Raw genomic sequence first — 20,815 nt, forward strand, 5'->3', positions numbered from 1 at the left:
TATATGGCAACTCTGCTGGGTGAATCCTCTTGCACTTCCTGTGGGGGAGCAGTTAATATCCCACAAGTAATGATGACCCGTGGACTGATCACACTACAGAAGAAAGGAATTTATCAGGTAAGCATAAATTATGTTTTTGTTGTTTTTAATGTTTAAATATATGTTTTAATAAACATTTTTTTATTTGTTTATAAGAGTTATTAGTGAAGCACTTCAGTATCATCTTTAACCAATGCCACACATACCGAGAGCTGGGTTATGGCTGTGAAGATCATGAGTAACATTTCATTATTTATAGGAAGTTCATTCAGAGTGGGCTGAATGAGAGCCACACCGATGTGATGCAGATTTCTTTCTTGCATTTTTAGAATTAAAGCCGTTCTTTGGAATAATATACAGTATATTGTGATCGTAAAATGAACCCTGTCAGCTTAGAAATATGACTCCTAATTTTTTTTTTGGCTCTTAGCTTTTAAGATTATTCTAGATACTTATCTAGATATATCTCTATCTAAATTCGCTCCTCAGTATTCTTAGATTGTCTACTCTCTTCTGAAACCTGGATTGGTTTAGGAGCATCCAGGATGGAAAGAGATTGTACAAGGATGGCAGAGGAGGGTAAATAGGGAAAAATGAGGGGTCAGAAGAAGTCTAATTAGATATGAGGTAATTATTTGAGGTGAGAAAATGGTAAATAAGCATGAGAGGCTAGAAATCTGCCTGACGTTATGGGCATGAAGGAATTTATATACCTGCTGCCATACTTTATTTCCTTGTGACTCTTTTTGGAGTTAGGTTCCACATGCGTGTTCTATACAAACTTAATGGAAAGTCTACACAAGTGAAACATATTTATTTTTTCATAAGCATCAAATATTCAAAGGGTTATTCTACGTGTTTTATCTAATATATCAAAATCTCTCAAATTTTTCATCTGACATAATTGTCAAAGAAAGTGGGCTTCCATTTTATGTGAAGGTGATAGGAATATTTTTTTTATTTCATTGTTAAGTATAGGTATTGCAAGCTTGGAAAATGTGGACATATTAGCTGTTTCTGGTGAATATCAGCACTCACTGACCATGCATATATTTTTTGTACTTTTATTACAATTTAATGTGTGTATTTGTAATCTGAAAGGGTTTTATGATTTGCTGTACAGAAATCAATAGACTGCACTTTTATAAATTGTATATACTGTATATAGTAATTTATTTTAAGAGAGAATAAAGGGTAATAAAGTGTTGAGATACAGTTTGGCATTGTTTTACACTCATTAAACATCAGCTGAATGCCCAATTTTACTTTGCAATATATTAACAAGAGCATCTGTTAAATAATGTATGTTCTGTTTATATTGCATTTAATATGACATATTATATAAAATGTGAATAAATAAAGTGTGAATAAACATTTTATAATAAAAAAACAGTGTATGTAAACAATATTAATATAACTGCTATTGATTTTAACCAACAATATTACCAACCATAATACATAACATGCACATTCACTATAGATATTTTTGTTCTTTACACTGAGATAACCAATCAATTTACTTTTTAAGAAAATAAATTCTAAATATACATTTAAAATTATAATATTAATACATACAAACTTATTATTTCTTCATATACAATTCACAGGTATCATAAAGTATTTTTTGCGAACATATCTATTTTTGTAACTATACTCATTAGCACTTAGGAACACTAGAGAATTCTAACAGCATATCTGACAAACTAAATCAGTACACATAAAGAATCACAAACAACCTTTAGAAAATGAGCAATATGATCACTTTACCTTAGGATGATATGATATCCTAGCCAGAGTTTCCCAAATGTATTCAACCATATTTTAGACTGTTTATTAAACCCCATAATCCTCAAAGCAGCTACTAAAGAACACTAGGGTCTAACTGAATTTATTTTGGTAAATTGTGAAATATTGTATTAAAAGGTTATTAAACTGATGTTCACAACACCATTGTATTACATTTTTTCTTGTTCCTGCAGCTCTTTTAAAATCAGTGCCTGTTTTAATAGCTTAAAGGTGGCATATACTGAAGCTCCGCCTCTTCATACTCGGTGCCGCCATCTTGGAGCTCTAGTATTCTCACAGCCTGTGACAGAAGCATTTACAGAACAGTGATATTGCCCACTTTTTTACAGCTGCGGGCATGGACTGGCCACAGGGCATACAGGGTAAACGCCCGGTGGGCCTGGCTCTTATGTGGGCCTTGCTGGTAAATATGGGTAACAACACTAGGAAAGCCATTCCAATTTGCCTATTTTGATTTGGTCTATAATGGCTACCTAGGTCTAACTGATGTGGGGTTTAAATGCCCAGGCCTATTTTTGGTCTCATTCCAGTCATGTATAGCTGTATCATTTGCTTAGAGTTAGTGTGCATGATACATAATGTGAACTTTAAATGTTTGTATTTTCTACACATTTTTACGGTTACACAAATTATATTTAAAAAAAACCCATCAACAATAATATAGCAATGCCCCTGAAGCACATTATATAGTTGTCACAAACTTGACAACCTCATATATATGTAAATGCACACTACTTAAGTCATAGTATGTGAGAATGCCTGTGCTTCAAAATGGCAGCCCCCCAGTACAATGCTTTGCATTAATAATACAAGAGGAAAATATTTAAATTAGAATTGGTTACATTTTCAAATAACATAGTTTAGTTTTTTTTAACCTTCTATGAATGTATATGTCATTACAGGTTCCGAGTGCAATGCCACACAATTGTGAACAACAACATCTTTACAAACCTCATCCTATTCTTCATCCTACTGAGCAGCATTTCCCTGGCAGCAGAAGACCCCGTTAGGCACTTCTCCGTCAGAAATCAAGTATGCACGCTGGGCAACTTAATAGTGGGAGGGGAGCATTATTGTGCAGGGTCTAGCAGTGGCATGCATTAAAGGGCCATAATACCCAAATGTTTAAACACTTGAAAGTGATGCAGCATAGCTGTAAAAAGCTGACTAGAAAATATCACCTGAACATCTCTATGTAAAAAAGAAAGATATTTTACCTCAAAAGTTCCTCAGTAGCCACATCCCATTGTAAAGGATTTCTAAGCAGCATATCAGTATGTCTGTCCCGGGACAGCCGAAGGGATGAGCCTCATGCACTCTCATGTTATTTCCCTATTCAGTGTAAGGAAGTTTACAATGAAATCTCATGAGAGTTAAGTCAAATCTCATGTGATCACAGTTAAAGAGTGCATGACCTCAGCACTGCTGATGCTGATTGGCTGCTGTTCATTTCTTCATTATTTTTTTTTTACCTGCAGCTGGGCAGCAGTTGAGTATAACTTTTTACACAGAACTTACTCTGCTGAACGGAGGAAATTGTGAGGTAAAATATCTTCCTTTTTTACATAGAGATGCTCAGGTGATATTTTCCTGTCAGCTTTTTACAGCTATACTGCATCAGTTTCAAGGGATTTAGCATATGAGTATTATGTCCCTTTAACATCAAGCATTGCTCAGGAGAACAGTATTAGCAGGGAATGCAGGACTTTTTATCCAAAATCCATCTTCATTCATTAGTAGCTGGGAGCCAGAGGTATTAAAACTGATACTCTTGCATGTTTTAGATAGCTTATTATTAATTTTATTTTAAATGGACATGGAACCCAACATTTTTCTTTCATGATTCAGACAGAGCATGTGATTTTAAACAACTTTAAATTATATATAAATAGAGCGCCAGGAGACAGATCCACCTATAGCTCTGAAGAAAGACTATCTAGGTAGCCTGGGAGAGGTTTAGTGGTAAATGTGTGTGTTCAGAGCGCCTCAATTAGGGCCAGGTGCCTGGAAACTACAATATTGTGGAGTGGACTGAGTGTATAGTGGTAGTGATAGTAGTAAATAATGGTTAAACAGTTTAATTATAACACATATCCTAATAATACAATCATAAAATAGGAAATGAAATAAACATAATAAATTTATACAGTCATAAAAATCATAAAAAATTGTGGATCCACAAAATACAATTGGTAAATTCAAAAATAATAAAAGCAAATGTGGGTTATATATAGATAGAGCGCCAGGGGACAGGTCCACCTATAGCTCTGAAAAAACAAGAATAAAAGCAAATGTGGGTAAGCAGGAGTAAGAGTGTCTTTGGCCTGGTATTGATGATACCCAATCAATGATAAGCATATCCAATAATGGTGATATCCAGTAAATATGTATATTTGATAGTGACTGAGACCCTGATTTAGAGGGATCAGGGCTGAATGGGGTGGTGTGAAGGTGATGCAATGTAGATAGCACTGTTTGCTAATGGTCAGATGGATGCACAAGTGATTTCTGTGGAAAACAGCTTAGACAAGTCTTAACTTGGTGAAAGGTGAGTTAGTACAAAAAAATAAAAAAATCTAGAAATTCAAAAATTGATAAAAATTCAAAAATTGGTTAAAAATAAAGGGTCAAAAATAGTAAAAATAAAAATAAAGATAAAAATGAAGTTAAAAATATGGTGGTAAAAATATAATTAGTGGTGAATGTCACAAAGAAAAAAGTTGAAAAAATGTGTATACAAAAAACATATTGTAATCCAGTGGTGAATTGCAGTCAATTTTAAAAGTTAAAGGTGGAAAAAAAACGGCCTTATTTCTTGATGGTGAGAATCTCTCTTAGTTTCTGGTGGTGAGATCCCCCTTGATGGATCCTGATTGTCTCCCAGTGAGTGACTTTTAGTCTCTCCTGATGGAGCAAACCTTCCTATTCTTGATGGCGAGAATCCATGCAAATGGATCCTATTGGTTTCCCAGTTCTTAATTTCAATGTCTTGTAGTAAAGCAACAAAAGAATAAGGTGCAAATCAGGCAGAGCAGATTCTCACAGTCATCCAGCAGACTCTCTCGTAATACTCCAACACTTCAGTCAGCCATATTCTGATGGATCCACTCAGTGGGAGACTATAACGATGTACATATAGCAAGTTGTAAAAACAAGGTAACATTTATTAAAACCCAATAAAACCAAGCAATGTGTTCTCAGCTACACCAGCTGTTTCATTGATGACATGATGAGTCCATGGATCATCTTAATTACTAATGGGATATTCACCTCCTGGTCAGCAGGAGGAGGCAAAGAGCACCACAGCAGAGCTGTTAAATAGCTCCTCCCTTCCCTCCCACTCCAGTCATTCTCTTTGCCTACGTTAGTGATACTAAGTGGTAAAGTGAGGTATTAGTATAGATTCTTCAATCAAGAGTTTATTATTTTTAAAGTAGTGCAAGATTGTACTGCTTTGTCCTGGGGTGCAGCCGTAGTCCATATCAGTCTCTTCAGTAGAGCTTTGGTGGCTTTAAAGCAATGGGAACTTGTTGGACATAATTCTCACTGCGCCTCTAATATTAGGATGCTGCCCTATCTGCTATAGTCTGAGGTGAATTTACTCAGACTTTTATTTCTCTACAGGTTGATGTGAGGGATAGGACCTCTCAAGCCTTTGAGCTGCCTTTTCTGTCAGGCAGATGTAAGGTAAGTGCTGCTTTTTTATTCTGGGGAGACAAAGCTCAGAGGAAAAGTGGGCACTTTTATTTACTCAGAAACATTAAGGCTCAATTGACAGGGTCTCTTTATGTTTGGGACATCAAGCTCTCTTTATTTGGAGGATATTTTAACAGCCATGACTGCAGGCACTGGGGCTGGGAGTTAAGCTCATTTTGAATTTTTATATGGTGGTTAATTAAACAAGTAAATAAGCCGGTCGGTAGATGAAGATACAGTAACGCCCACAATGGGCGGGGCTATCGAGTTTGCGCGCTTCCTGTAACTGCTCAGTATTCAACACATCTTCTGTTGCAGAGACAACTGAAGAGCGTGTCACTAGAACCGCATGGTTTTCTATACATTAAGCAGGCGATTCTAGTGCTATTTGTTCCAGTTTTTTGTTGCTGTAGTCCCGGATTGTTCCAGTTCCACAAGTGGGGATAGTGAATTCCGGTTGGCAGGTAGGCGCCTCAGCAGAGTTGCTGAGGTGTAAGGGTGTCTGAATAGAAATTAATTAATTTTTATTAGTTTATAGCCTTTTTGGGTACGTGTTTTACACATGCAGTAAAAAAGTTGCACTTTTAAATTTAAAGGAACAGTAACGTTTTTTGCATTCAAACTTTTTTGTGTCAAATTAAAGTTTTTATTGCATAATTATACTATTGTGATTCATTATGGACCAAGGAGATTTGCAAAGTGTCCTTTGCTTTTTTTGTTTTGATGTAAATGTGGAACCACCAATCCCTTTCTGTCCCTCATGTATTGAGAGGACTTTAAATTATAGGGAAAAGATTTTTTCTGAGCAAAACTTTTCAGAGGCGGATGCTGTCCAAGAGTCTAATGACGAGGGTCAAAGTATGCTGCATCTTTCTCCCCAAGTGTCCCAAAATTTACCGCCCGCTCAATCAGTGCCCTGCACTTCTGCTCTAGCTCCAGCTGGAGTTACCTTAAAAGACATAGCTTCCCTCATGTCTTCTACAATTTCTGATGCATTGTCTGCTTTCCCAATGTTGCAGGGAAAACGTAAGAGGAAAACCAGACATTCAGTAAGTTCTGATGCAATTGTTGCAATTTCGGAGGTACCCTCCCAAGGTCACGAAGAGGAGGGTACTGTTGTAGCATCTGAGGGTGAAATCTCAGATTCAGAAAATGTATTACCTTTAACTGACTCAGAGGTTGTAACTTTTAGGTTTAAACTAGAACACCTCCGACTGTTGCTCTGGGAGGTTTTGGTTACTTTGGACGACTGTGACTCCACGGTAGTGGTTGTCCCTATGAAGTCTAGTAAATTGAACAAATATTTCAAGGTTCCCTTTTACTCATACATATTTCCAGTCCCAAAGCGAGCTTCGGAGATCATTACTAAGGAGTGGGAAAGGCCAGGTATACCCTTTTCTCCCTCTCCTATTTTTAAGAAGATGTTTCCCATAGCTGACTCTTTCAAGGAGGCTTGGCAAACAGTTCCTAAGGTGGAAGGGGCCATTTCCACCCTAGCCAAGAGAACTACCATTCCTATAGAGGGTAGTTGTGCTTTCAAAGATCCTATGGACAAGAAGTTAGAAGGTTTACTTAAGAAAATTTATGTTCACCAGGGTCTGCAATGGCAGGCAGCTGCATGCATTGCTACCATCACTAGTGCGGCAGCTTATTGGTTTGATGCATTGTCTCAGTCTCTCAGGACTGAGACTTCCTTGGAGGAGATCCAAGACAGGATAAAGGCTCTGAAGCTAGCTAATGCCTTTATTACGGATGCTTACCTTCAAATTATTAAACTGGGAGCTAAGATTTCTAGTTTTTCTATTCTATCCCGCAAAGCTTTATGGTTAAAACCTTGGTCTGTGGATGTTTCCTCTAAGTCTAAGCTTCTGGCTATTGCTTACAAGGGCAAGACCTTGTTTGGACCTGGTCTATCGGAAATTATTTCTGATATCATGGGAGGCAACAGTCATCTTCTCCCTCAAGATAAGAGAAACAAACAGAAAGGACGACAGAGCAATTTTCGTTCCTTTCGAAATTTCAAAGGAAATTCTTCATCTTCCTCCTCTAAGCAGGAACAATCCAAACCTGCATGGAGACCTAACCAGTCTAGGACTAAGGGAAAGCAATCCAAGAAGGCTGCTATTGAATCCAAGACAGCCCGAAGGGCATGCCCCCGATCCAGGACCGGATCTTGTAGGGGGCAGACTTTCCTTCTTCGCTCAGGGATACAAACTAGAGTTCAAAAGTTTTTCTCCCAGAGGCAGGTTTCTACTTTCAAGATTATCTGCAAACCAGACAAAGAGAGAGGCATTCTTACATTGCGTAAGAGACCTCTCCGCCCTGGGAGTAATTGTTCCTGTTCCAGTAATGGAACAGGGTCAGGGTTTTTATTCCAATCTGTTCGTGGTTCCCAAAAAGGAGGGAACGTTTAGACCAATTTTAGACCTCAAGAGTCTAAACAAATTTCTAAGGGTTCCGTCCTTCAAGATGGAAACTATTCATTCTATTCGTCCCTTAATCCAGGAGGGTCAATTTATGACAACAGTGGATTTAAAGGATATGTTGCTACATGTTACTATTCACAGGAATCATCACAAGTTCCTAAGGTTTGCCTTCCAGGACAAACACTTCCAGTTTGTGGCTCTTCCTTTCGGTCTTGCCACTGCTCCCAGAATTCTCACAAAGGTTCTAGGGTCTCTGTTGGCAGTGTGTCGATCACGGGGCATTGCAGTGGCGCCTTATCTGGACGACATTCTAGTCCAGGAGCCATTTTTGCAACAAGCAAGATCCCACACCGACATAGTGTTATCTTTCCTGAGAACTCACGGGGGGAAGGAAAATTTGGAAAACAGTTCCCTAGTTCCAGACACAAGAGTCACCTTCTTGGGAACCATTATAGATTACCTGTCTATGAAGATTTTTCTAACAGAAGTCAGGAAATCAAAGATTATCGATACTTGTCGAGTTCTTCAGTCCACTCCTCGGCCATCAGTGGCTCAATGCATGGAGTTAATCGGGCTGATTGTGGCGGCAATGGACATCATCACGTTTGCTTGCTTCCATCTCAGACCTCTGCAGTTAAACATGCTCAGGCAATGGAACGGAGATTATGCAGACTTGTCTCCTTGAATAACTCTGGAAAGGAGACAAGGGACTCTCTTCAATGGTGGTTGTCTCTGGATCTCCCAGGGAAGACCATCTTGGGTGATTGTGACAACAGACGCCAGCCTTCTGGGGTGGGGAGCAGTCTGGGTCTCCAAAAAGGCTCAGGGAGTTTGGATTCAGTCAGAGTATGTTCTTCCTATAAACATTTTGTAACTGAGAGCGATGATCTACAATGCTCTTCTGGCCTGGCCTCAGTTAGCCACGGTCCAGTTTATCAGGTTCCAGTTGGACAACATAACTTCAGTGGCTTACATCAATCATCCTTAGCGATGACAGAGGTAATCAAGATAATTCAGTGGGCAGAGGCCCATTCTTGCTGTCTGTCGGCGATCCACATCCCAGGGGTGGACAACTGGGAGGCGGACTTTCTGAGCAGGCAGACATTTCATCCGGGGGAATGGGAACTCCATCCGGAAGTGTTCTCCTACCATATTCTCAAGTAGGGTCAGTCGGAATTAGATCTCATGGCTTCTCATCAGAATGCCAAGCTCCCGAGATACGGGTCGAGGTCCAGGGACCCCCAGGCGGAACTGATAGATGCTCTGGCGGTTCCTTGGACCTTCAGTCCAGCATACCTTTTTCCTCTGTTTGCTCTTCTTCCTTGGGTAATTGCTCGAATCAAACAGGAGAGGGCTTCAGTGATCCTCATAGCACCGGCCTGGCCTCGCAAGATTTGGTATGCGGATCTGGTCGAGATGGAATCTCTGCCACCTTGGAGACTCCCGTTGAGGAAGGACCTTCTGATTCAGGGGCCCTTCCTTCACCCAAATCTAGTTTCTCTGAAGCTGACTGCTTGGATATTGAACGCTTAATTTTATCCAAGCGGGGGATTCAGGCTCGTAAGCCTGTAACTAGAAGGATTTACCAAAAAATTTGGTGTAAATATCTCTATTGGTGTGAATCCAAGGGCTACTCATGAAGTTAGGATTCCTAGAATTTTGTCTTTTCTCCAAGAGGGTTTGGAGAAAGGTTTATCGACGAGTTCCCTAAAGGGTCACATCTCAGCCTTATCTATTTTGTTACACAAATGTCTGGCGGATGTCCAATATGTACAATCATTTTGTCAGGCCTTGGTCAGGATCAGGCCTTTGTTCAAACCAGTTACTCCTCCATGGAGTCTTAATTTAGTTCTCAAAGTTTTACAAGGGGCTCCGTTTGAGCCTATGCATTCCTTAGATATTAAGTTATCTTGGAAAGTTTTATTTCTTGTTCCTATTTCTTTGGCTCGTAGAGTGTCAGAGCTGTCGGCATTACAGTACAAATCTCCTTACCTTAGTTTCCATTCAGATAAGGTAGTTTTACGTACTAAATTAGTATTTCTTCTTAATGTTGTTTCTGATCGGAACATTAATCAGGAGATTGTTGTTCCTTCTTTGTGTTCTAATCCTTCTTCTCAGAATGAACGACTTCTGCACAATTTAGACGTGGTCCGTGCTTTAAAGTTTTACTTACAGGCGACTAAGGACTTTTGTCAGTCTTCTTCTTTGTTTGTTATTTTCTCAGGAAAACTTAAGGGTCAGAAAGCTACGGCTACTTCTCTTTCTTTTTGGCTGAAGAGTATCATACGTTTTGCATATGGGACTGCTGGACAGCAGCCTCCCGAGAGGGTTACAGCTCATTCCACGAGAGATGTTGCTTCCTCATGGGCATTCAAAAATGAAGCTTCTGTGGAACAGATTTGCAAGGCTACAACTTGGTCCTCTCTTCACACTTTTTCAAAATTTTACAAATTTGACACTTTTGCCTCGGCTGAGGCCGCTTTTGGGAGAAAGGTTCTTCAAGCAGTGGTGCCTTCCGTTTAGGTTCCCTGTCTTGTCCCTCCCGTATCATCTGTGTACTCTAGCTTGGGTATTGGATCCCATTAGTAATTAAGATGATCCGTGGACTCATCGTGTCTTAAAAAAGAAAAGAACATTTATGCTTACCTGATAAATTTATTTCTTTTTTGTCACGATGAGCCCGCCCTGTTCTTGTAGACAGGTTGTTGGTTATTATAAACTTTAGACACCTCTGCACCTTGGCTTTTCCTTTCTCTTCCTAACTTTGGTCGAATGACTGGATTGGGAGGGAAGGGAGGAGCTATTTAACAGCTCTGCTGTGGTGCTCTTTGCCTCTTCCTGCTGACCAGGAGGTGAATATCCCATTAGTAATTAAGATGATCCGTGGACTCATTGTGTCAAAAAATAAATAAATTTATCAGGTAAGCATAAATTTTCTTTTTTCTTTTTACTATTTTTGACCATTTATTTTTAACCAATTTTTGAATTTTTATCAATTTTCTAATTTCTAGACTTTTTTATTTTTTGTACTAACTCACCTTTCACCAGGTTAAGGCTTGTCTAAGCTGTTTTCCTCAGAAATCACTTGTGCATCCATCTAACCATTAGGAAACAGTGCTATCTACATTGCATCACCTTCACACCACTCCACTCAGCCCTGATCCCTCTAACTCAGGGTCTCAGTCACTATCGAATATACATATAATTTATTGGATATCACCATTATTGGATATACTTATCATTAATTGGGTATCATCAATACCAGGCCAAAAACACTCTTACTCCTACTTACCCACATTTGCTTTTATGCTTTTTTATTTTACCAATTGTATTTTGTGGATCCACAATCTTTTATGATTTTTATGACTGTATACATTTATTACGTTTATTTTCTTTCCTATTTTATGATTGTATCATTAGGATATAATGTGTTATAATTAAACTGTTTAACCATTATTTACGACTATCACTACCACTATACATTCAGTCCACTCCACAATATTGGAGTTCCCAGGCACCTGACCCTAATTGAGGCGCTCTGAACACACACATTTACCACTAATTTTAAACAACTTTCCAATTTGCTACTATTATCTAAAGTGCTTCATTCTCTTGGTATCCTTAGTTTAAAAGCATATCTAGGTATGCGCAGGAGCAGCAATGCATTACTGGGAGCTTGCTGCTGATGCATTAAATGCCTCTTTTCATTGGTTCACCAGATGTCTTCAGATAGCTCCCAGTATTACATAGCTACTCCTTTAAAAAAGGATACTAAGAGAATGAAGCAAATTGGATAAAAGAAGTAAATTGGAAAGTTGTTTAAAATCACGTTCTATTTGACTCATGAAAAATAGAAAAATAAAAATGTTGTCTTTCATGTCCATTTAAGTTTATCTTAATAGATAAGATTAATAGATAGATTGATAGATATTTGACATCATATCCTGAACAGTGGTTAGCTTCAGTTATCAGAGATCCCTAACAAAGCAAGATTTCTGGCGGTCTCTACCCAAGCGCAGGTGTCATTACCGAGCCTGTGCTCATTAGGAATATACCTAATGTACTTACCTACAAAATTAGTTAAGTACCACTGGCAAAAGATAAGGGTTTTGTGCCCACAAATAAGGTGGCATGCATCAGATTACCAGCTCAAACTTTATATTTGCAGTCATCAAATGTTATTTTATTTCTGACAGCACACAACATATTTTTTTGTTATTCAGCCTCAGGGTACCATGGAGTTGTGGAGGGAAATCACCAGTTCTAATGTGGTTAAAAATATAGTTTAATGGTTCAAGAAACAGGTTTGGGGGGGGGGGGGGGAGTCTTTTTGCCACATTTGGAAGTCAGAATGAGTGTGTGAACTATAACGATCCCTTCAAACGTCAGTGTTAAAAGGGATATAACTCTCCATAGCTCATTTATAGGGCTCCTTCGACCCCTTTTTATGTTTTGCAGGTTCTGTTTTATTTCGATATAGTTTTCACCGCCATTTTCACCATAGAGATAGTCCTGAAGGTAACTTGTCGGATTGTGCTTTGCCTTCTCCCAGCGTACCTTTCTGTAACTTGCATCAAGCGCTAATACACACCCTGTCCTGCTGCTCACACACCTGTTACTAACAACACTTTGCTTGTCTTTCAGATCCTAGGAAATGCTGATTATGTTTTCACTAGTATCTTTACATTAGAAATTATCCTTAAGGTAAAACCTCTAATATTTCTCAGCTCTAACTGTCAGCATGCTCAGTGTTCAAAAATATTTGTCAGTCTGTGGTTTATCTTTTTGTATTTTATTCATTGGACTAGAATAGCATTTTTCTTTAAAAAATATTTCTTTCAACAGGAGGAGAGAGTCCACTATCCATTACTCCTGGGATTTACCCTTCCTTAACACTAGGAGGAGGCAAAGATTCCCAAACCCCAGGAACTCTATAAATCCCCTCCCACCTCACTGGCAACTCAATTGATGAAACAAATTAATGTATTTGCAGCTATTCATAATAATTGTATTCCAATACATTTTTTTTTCTCACACAGAGATTTATACCTAGTTTTATACACAATGATGTCTCCTTTTTCTGGTCCCCTAGGAACCCTTATTTTGTCCCTTGCATATTTCTTCCATGTTTAGTGATTTATCTAGCACATCCCTTCACATCTCTCCTCACATGCTCCTGTTTCCCACCAGAATTATTCAACTTTAGTTCACACCATGGGGCCCATTTATCAAGCTCCGAACGGAGACTCACCAGAAACCGCAGTTATGAAGCAGCGGTCTAAAGACCGCTGCTCCATAACCCTGTCCGCCTGCTCAGAGCAGGCGGACAGGAATCGCCGGAAATCAACCCGATCGAGTACGATTAGGTTGATTGACACCTCCCTGCTGGTGGCCCATTGGCCGTGAGTCTGCAGGGGGCGGCATTGCACCAGCAGCTCTTGTGAGCTGCTGGTGCAATGCTGAATACGGAGAGCGTATTGCTCTTCGCATTCAGCGAGGTCTTGCGGACCTGATCCGCACTGTCGGATCAGGTCCGCAAGGCCTTTGATAAATAGGCCCCTTATACCTCACACCTACATGAACACCCATCATACGCACACAGACAAGGCTTTCACCAAGATTTATTTTTATTTATTTATTTATAAAATATTTTACCAGGAAGGATACATTGAGATTTCTCTCGTTTTCAAGTATGTCCTGGGACCACAAAACATTGCATTGATACAATAGTGTACAATAAAATACAAAAACAATAATAATACACAATATATGAAAAAATATAACATAGAACAGGTAGGAAATATTTTATCAACCATGACAGGCACATTCTGTTTTGAGATATGTAGAGAGGGATCTCTTAAAGGATATTAGGCTTGGGGAAGTTTTGAAAATGTGCAGGAGGTCATTCCATAATTGTGGTGCTCTGTAGGAAAATGAGGATCGAGCTGCTTTCTTTTTGTATTGAGGCAAGATAAATAATGTGCTGGTTTTTGATTGGAGGTTATAGGAGGTGGGAATTGCCGGGGAGAGCATTCTGCTCAGGTAGGGTGGGAGATTCATAGAAAGGCTCTTAAACACAAGGCAGGAAAGATGGAGGGAGCGCCTGGATTCCAGTGACAGCCAGTTTATTTCTTTTAGCATGTTACAATGGTGGGTCCTGTAGCACAAAGCGGCAGAATGAGTTATACAATGTATTAAGATCACATTTCTCACCATCATTACATATCTCTCATACATATTTTCTCCTGACCCATTCACATCCACATCACACATGCATTGCTTCTTTCTATTACATAACCCCTCTTCCCCTTTTACTTTTGTTGTTGTTGTTGGTACATATGTTATTTTAACTCAGGATCTATCAGTTAACCCCCAGTTCAAATTTGTTAAATTTTATTCTGTATTTAAATAGCAGTTACTAAATAAATGGAATAAAGTTGTAATATATTGAGATTCGGTCACCAATATTATTGAATCAAAAGTACATAAGGTTGGACTTTTTATCACATGATACATGAAATATAAACTAAGTTTAACGACTAGATTACGAGTTTTGCGTTATGAGTGAAAAAGCAGCGTTAAGGCTCTTTTTCCCTACCGCTGGTATTACGAGTCTTGCAGGTTTAGGGGCACCGCACACTTTTTTGGCCGTAAAGCAACGTAAATACCGCAGCTTTCAAAAAGTCATTTTTCAATGGGACTTCCATAGCGCCGGTATTACGAGTCTGCCTGGGAGGCCAAAAAGTGAGCGGTACAGCCTATACCATCAAGATCCATAACGTAAACTGAAAGTCAGTAGTTATGGGTTTTACGCTGCAAGGCTGTAGCATAAAACTCATAACTAAAGTGCAAAAAAGTGTACTAACACACATAAGCTACCTATTAACCCCTAAACCGAGGCCCTCCCGCATCGCAAACACTAAAATAAAATTATTAACCCCTAATCTGCCGCTCCGGACATCGCTGCCACTATAATAAACATATTAACCCATAAACCGCCGCACTCCCACATGGCAAACACTAGTTAAATATTATTAACACCTAATCTGCCGCTCCGGACATCGCCACCACTATAATAAACATATTAACCCCTAAACCGCCGTACTCCCACATTGCAAACACTAGTTAAATATTATTAACCCCGAATCTGCCGCTCCGGACATCGCCGCCACTATAATAAACATATTAACCCCTAAACCGCCGCACTCCCACATCGCAAACACTAGTTAAATATTATTAACCCCTAATCTTCCGCCCCCAACGTCGCTGCCAATGTTCTAAATTTATTAACCCCTAAACCTAAGTCTAACCCTAACACCCCCTAACTTAAATATAATTAAAATAAATCTAAATAAAACCTACTATCATTACCTAAATAATTCCTATTTAAAACGAAATACTTACCTGTAAAATAAACCCTAAGCTAGCTACAATATAACTAATAGTTACATTGTAGCTAGCTTAGGTTTTATTTTTATTTTACAGGCAAGTTTGTATTTATTTTAACTAGGTAGAATAGTTACTAAATAGTTATTAACTATTTACTAACTACCTAGCTAAAATAAATACACACTTACCTGTAAAATAAAACCTACCCTGTCTTACACTAACACCTTACCTTACACTACAATTAAATCAATTACCTAAATTAAATACAATTACCTAAATAAAAAAAACACACTAAATTACACAAAATAAAAAAAGAAATTATCAGATATTTAAACTAATTACACCTAATCTAATAGCCCTATCAAAATAAAAAATGCCACCCAAAATAAAAAAAAACCCTAGCCTAAACTAAACTACCAATAGCCCTTAAAAGGGCCTTTTTGCGGGGCATTGCCCCAAAGAAATCAACTCTTTTACCTGTAAAAAAAAATACAAACACCCCCCAACAGTAAAACTCACCACCCACACAACCAACCCCCCAAATAAAATCTTAACTAAGAAAACCTAAGCTCCCCATTGCCCTGAAAAGGGCATTTGGATGGGCATTGCCCTTAAAATGGCATTTAGCTCTTTTTCAAGTGCCCAAACCCCTAATCTAAAAATAAAACCCACCCAATAAACCCTTAAAAAAGCCTAACACTAACCCCCGAAGATCCACTTACAGTTTTTGAAGACCCGACATCCATCCTCAAGAAGCGGCAGAAGTCTTCATCCAAGTGGCCGAAATTTTCACCCAAGCCTGCAGAAGTCTTCATCCAGACGGCATCTTCTATCTTCATCCATCCGGCGCGGAGCGGCTCTATCTTCAAGACATCCAGCGTGGAGCATCCTCTTCAATTGAAGTCTTCTTGCAGAATGAAGGTTCCTTTAAGTGACGTCATCCAAGATGGCTTCCCTTGAATTCCGATTGGCTGATAGAATTCTATCAGCCAATCGGAATTAAAGGTGAAAAAATCCTATTGGCTGATCCAATCAGCCAATAGGATTGAGCTTGCATTCTATTGGCTAATTGGAACAGCCAATAGAATGCGAGCTCAATCCTATTGGCTGATTGGATCCGCCAATAGGATTGAAGCTCAATCTTATTGGCTGATTGCATCAGCCAAAAGGATTTTTTCACCTTTAGTTTAGGCTAGGGTTTTTTTTATTTTGGGGGGGCTTTTTTTATTTTGATAGGGCTATTAGGTGTTAGGGCTATTAGGTGTAATTAGTTTAAATATCTGATAATTTCTTTTTTTATTTTGTGTAATTTAGTGTTTTTATTTTTTTGTAATTTAGGTAATTATATTTAATTTAGGTAATTGATTTAATTGTAGTGTAAGGTTAGGTGTTAGTGTAAGACAGGTTAGGTTTTATTTTACAGGTAAATTTATATTTATTTTAGCTAGGTAGTTAGTAAATAGTTAATAACTATTTACTAACTATTCTACCTAGTTAAAATAAATACAAACTTGCCTGTAAAATAAAAATAAAACATAAGATAGATACAATGTAACTATAAGTTATATTGTAGCTAGCTTAGGGTTTATTTTACAGGTAAGTATTTAGTTTTAAATAGGAATTATTTAGGTAATAATAATAGGTTTTATTTAGATTTATTTTAATTATATTTAAGTTAGGGGTGTTAGGGTTAGACTTAGGTTTAGGGTTTAATAAATTTAGTATAGTGGTGGCGATGTTGGGGACGGCAGATTAGGGGTTAATAAATGTAGGTAGGTGGCGGCGATGTTAGGGGCGGCAGATAAGAGGTTAATAATATTTAACTAGTGTTTGCGATGCGGCAGTACGGCGGTTAAGGGGTTAATATGTTTATTATAGTGGCGGCAACGTTGGGGGCAGCAGATTAGGGGTTAATAAGTGTAGGTAGGTTGCGGCAACATTGGGGGCGGGAAATTAGGGGTTAATAAGTATAATTTAGCTGTCGGCGATGTCGGGGGTAGCAGATAAGGGGTTAATAAGTGTAAGATTAGGGGTGTTTAGACTCTGGGTTCATGTTAGGGTGTTAGGTGTAAACATAAATTTAGTTTCTCCATAGGAATCAATGGGGCTGCGTTACGGAGCTTTACGCTGCTTTTTTGCAGGTGTTAGACTTTTTTTCAGCTGTCTCTCCCCATTGATGTCTATGGGGAAATCGTGCACAAGCACGTAAAACCATCTTACCGCCACTCATCGCAGCGCTGCTATTGGAGTGCGGTATGGAGCTCAATTTTGCTCTACAATCACTTCTTACCTGCTAACGCCGGGTTTTTGTAAACCTGTAATACCAGCGCTGTAGGTAAGTGAGCGGTGACAATAACGTGCAAGTTAGCACTGCACCCCTCATAACGCAAAACTCGTAATCTAGCCGTTAGTTAGTTAGTTAGTTAGTTAGTCAGTCAGTTGACACAGAGAAAATATCGCTGACATTTTTAAGAAAGGTATCATTACTTTAAGAAATCAACACAGATTAATACTATTATGTTAATTTGCAAGTGTTGAAAAGCTGAATGTTTGCCACTGTGTCCCTTACGAAGTGCCTCCAGGCAGGAAAAGCGTAGGACAAACCTACACTGTCGAGCATGACCCTGACGCCCTGTTGTTGCTTTAACATATACCAATAAAGGATTGTACTTTTACGGCTTGACGCCTTTTTTGTCTTATTCCTTGTTGGTAAGAAACATTGCGATTGCGCACAGGGTTTTCGCATGCTGAAGGGCATTTTTTTTCCCTGTGCTTCGGTTTTTGGGTCTGTGTGTGTCGGGTTAGCGCTTGTATGCCCTTTAGTATGAGCACATTGGGTTTTAGTGCGCTAATCTCCTTTTTAACAGTGTAGTTTTGCGTGCACCCTCTTTCTCAGCTGAGCGCTAACTAGGCTTTGGGTGTGGAGTCTACTTTTCTCCTGCTTTATTTTTATGTCATGTTACCGCACCATCAACTAGTAGTTTTATTAAGCTTCTTTAGGAGGGGGTATGTTGTTTCTATTCCTCAAGAGCCTTTTTTGGGGATATAATTGTTTATGCTATTGTGTTTCAGTGCTATAATAGAACCTTCAGATTCTGTCCCTAAATCTACCTTAAATCAACCTCCTCTGAACACTTTCCTACCAATGTTAAGTGTGTTTATTGTTAAAAGGCTGAGATATCTCCTTCAACTTACTTATGTGACTCATGTTTTGCTCACCCTTTTGGAGCAAAAGATTCGCCCCTCCTATGCCAACCACTTTATGGGGTGGTGGGAGCTGTCCCACATCTTTGCAGAGGAAAATCCTTTTAAACAGTACATTGCAATGTACAAACGTTATATTGATGATTTGATTTTTATTTGGACTGGTTCAGAGCAACAATGCAATTCTTTTGTTGACTATTTGAATAATAATGATTTTGGTTTGAACTTTACCTTTTCTTTTCATAAGAAGAATATGCCTTATCTGGATCTAGTGCTTTGTAGTGATGAGGAGAGTCATAAAGTTGTGACTACACTAAATTTAAAGCCAATTGCAGAAAATACACTCCTGCATGCTAATAGTTCACACCCTAAGCACTGCAGGGTTGGTGTAGCTAAAGGCCAATTTATGCGTATTAGAATAAATTCTACAGAAGATTCAATGTTTCAACAAGAAAGTGAAGATTTAAAATCCCGACTGGCACAATGTAGCTATCCAAATTATATAATTGAAAAGGCCTTTAGTCAGGTCAAGGAGGTGAATAGGTTGAACTTGCTTGAGGAAGGCACTAAACAAAAGGAGCAGATTACAAAACCGATCTTTGTTACCACATACTCATCACAATACCAACAAATTTATAACATTGTAAAAAAATATTTTTTCAATTTTGTTGGGAGATAAAGTACTGCATGATGTTTCTAAAGGTGGTTGCAAATTAGTAACTAGGAAGAATAATTCCCTGGGGAAAATATTCTGGCTCCAAGCATGGTCAAAAATCAGAAACCAGACCAATCCACTTTCTCTAGTTGGATCCAATGTAAGGTGTGGGGGCTCTACATGTAAGGCCTGTGAACATACTGTGTTGAGTAATACGTTTCAGTCTACCACTACACAAAAGGTATACAGTATGTATTCATGTACTAACTGTAGGTCCATATTTATTATTTATTTAGCATGGTGTCAACAATGTAATCTCCAATATGTAGGGTGCTCTACTCGTCAGGCACAAGAAAGAATAAGAGAACATCTGAATGATATAGACAGATCAGATCACTGTTCTGCATTAGCCACACACTTCATCTTACATCATTTTGGAGACACATATAACTTTAAATGGTGTATTCTAGAACAGATAAAACGTCCATCTAGAGGTGGTAATATGAAAGCATTACTAAAAAAGCTAGAAGCTTTTTGGATCTTTATCTTATGTACACGGGTACCTCAAGGTTTTGTTTTTTTTGTTTTTTCTTAATTAAAATTTTTATTGAGATATTCAAAAGAGACAACAAAGAATATACAGGTCAAGTTTTAGAGTACAGGGACTGAAACAAAGTGAGAATTATACAAGCCCATTGGTCATAAAATTACCCTGTGTTTACATATACATTCACAGTTGTCTTTGCTGTATGAGATCTAAATGACAAGAGAAAAGAGTATAATCCAAAGATGGAATAACGAGTTATGCCAGTCTCTCTCGTATTGCACAAATTTTTCAATAAAGTTTAAACATACTTATAAACCAACCATTAATACAACAGTTAAGACTGAGGGAAACATCTCTCAGCTAGAGGAAGAAAGTGGGGAAAAGGGTAAAGAGCAAGAGGAAGAAGAGAAGAAGGAAAAAAAAAAAAAAAAAAAGGGGGGGGAGGGGGAAGGGGGGAAGGGAGGTTGGGGGGGTAGAGGGAACATAATGGCAGTTCCTTGTGGAAAGCACAACATCTCAGAATCCAGATCATATCTGTCTACTCCATAAGGCCATCATCATTTCGTGGACCTCTAGGTGGTGTGTTTTTAAATAGTGATATCTCTCCAAGGAAAGGAGGTCCGCAACGGCCGCTCTCCAGTCCTCTAATGTAGGGATAATCTAGGTCTTCCATAGCTTTGGTATTAGCTTCTTAGCTGCAGTGAGCATAAGTAGTAGGAGAGGGTGTTTACCCTCGCCAGACAACTTTGGAAGAGAGAGGAACAGTAATGTGGTAGGGGCATGAGGAACCTGTGTTCCCAATATCTCCGACATTTCAGACATGATCACTCGCCAGAATTCCCCAAGCCTGGGGCAAGCCCACCAGATACGGAGGAGCGTACCTTCCTCTCCACATCCCCTCCAGCAGGTGTTATTAAGTGAGGGGTATATCTTGTGTAGACGGGACGGGGTTAGATACCATCTACACAGGAGTTTTATGTGGATTTCTTGTATCACTGCCGAGACAGATGATTTTTTGGTCAGTCGGAAAGCGTGGTGCCAGGACTCCTCCTC

At 38.8% G+C, this 20,815-nt stretch overlaps 1 protein-coding gene across 1 annotated transcript in view; it reads left to right on the top strand.

Moving 5' to 3' along the window:
• The window catches only part of CACNA1C (calcium voltage-gated channel subunit alpha1 C), a 1,426,303-nt gene that overhangs the window by 853,235 nt on the left and 552,253 nt on the right, over nt 1-20,815 (top strand). Inside the window, 2 exon segments of the mRNA XM_053719677.1 lie at nt 2,748-2,877; nt 12,426-12,485. Of these exon segments, the coding sequence (XP_053575652.1) occupies nt 2,748-2,877; nt 12,426-12,485 (190 nt within the window).

This window comes from Bombina bombina, chromosome 6, assembly GCF_027579735.1.
Source record: "Bombina bombina isolate aBomBom1 chromosome 6, aBomBom1.pri, whole genome shotgun sequence".
Taxonomy (NCBI): domain Eukaryota; kingdom Metazoa; phylum Chordata; class Amphibia; order Anura; family Bombinatoridae; genus Bombina; species Bombina bombina.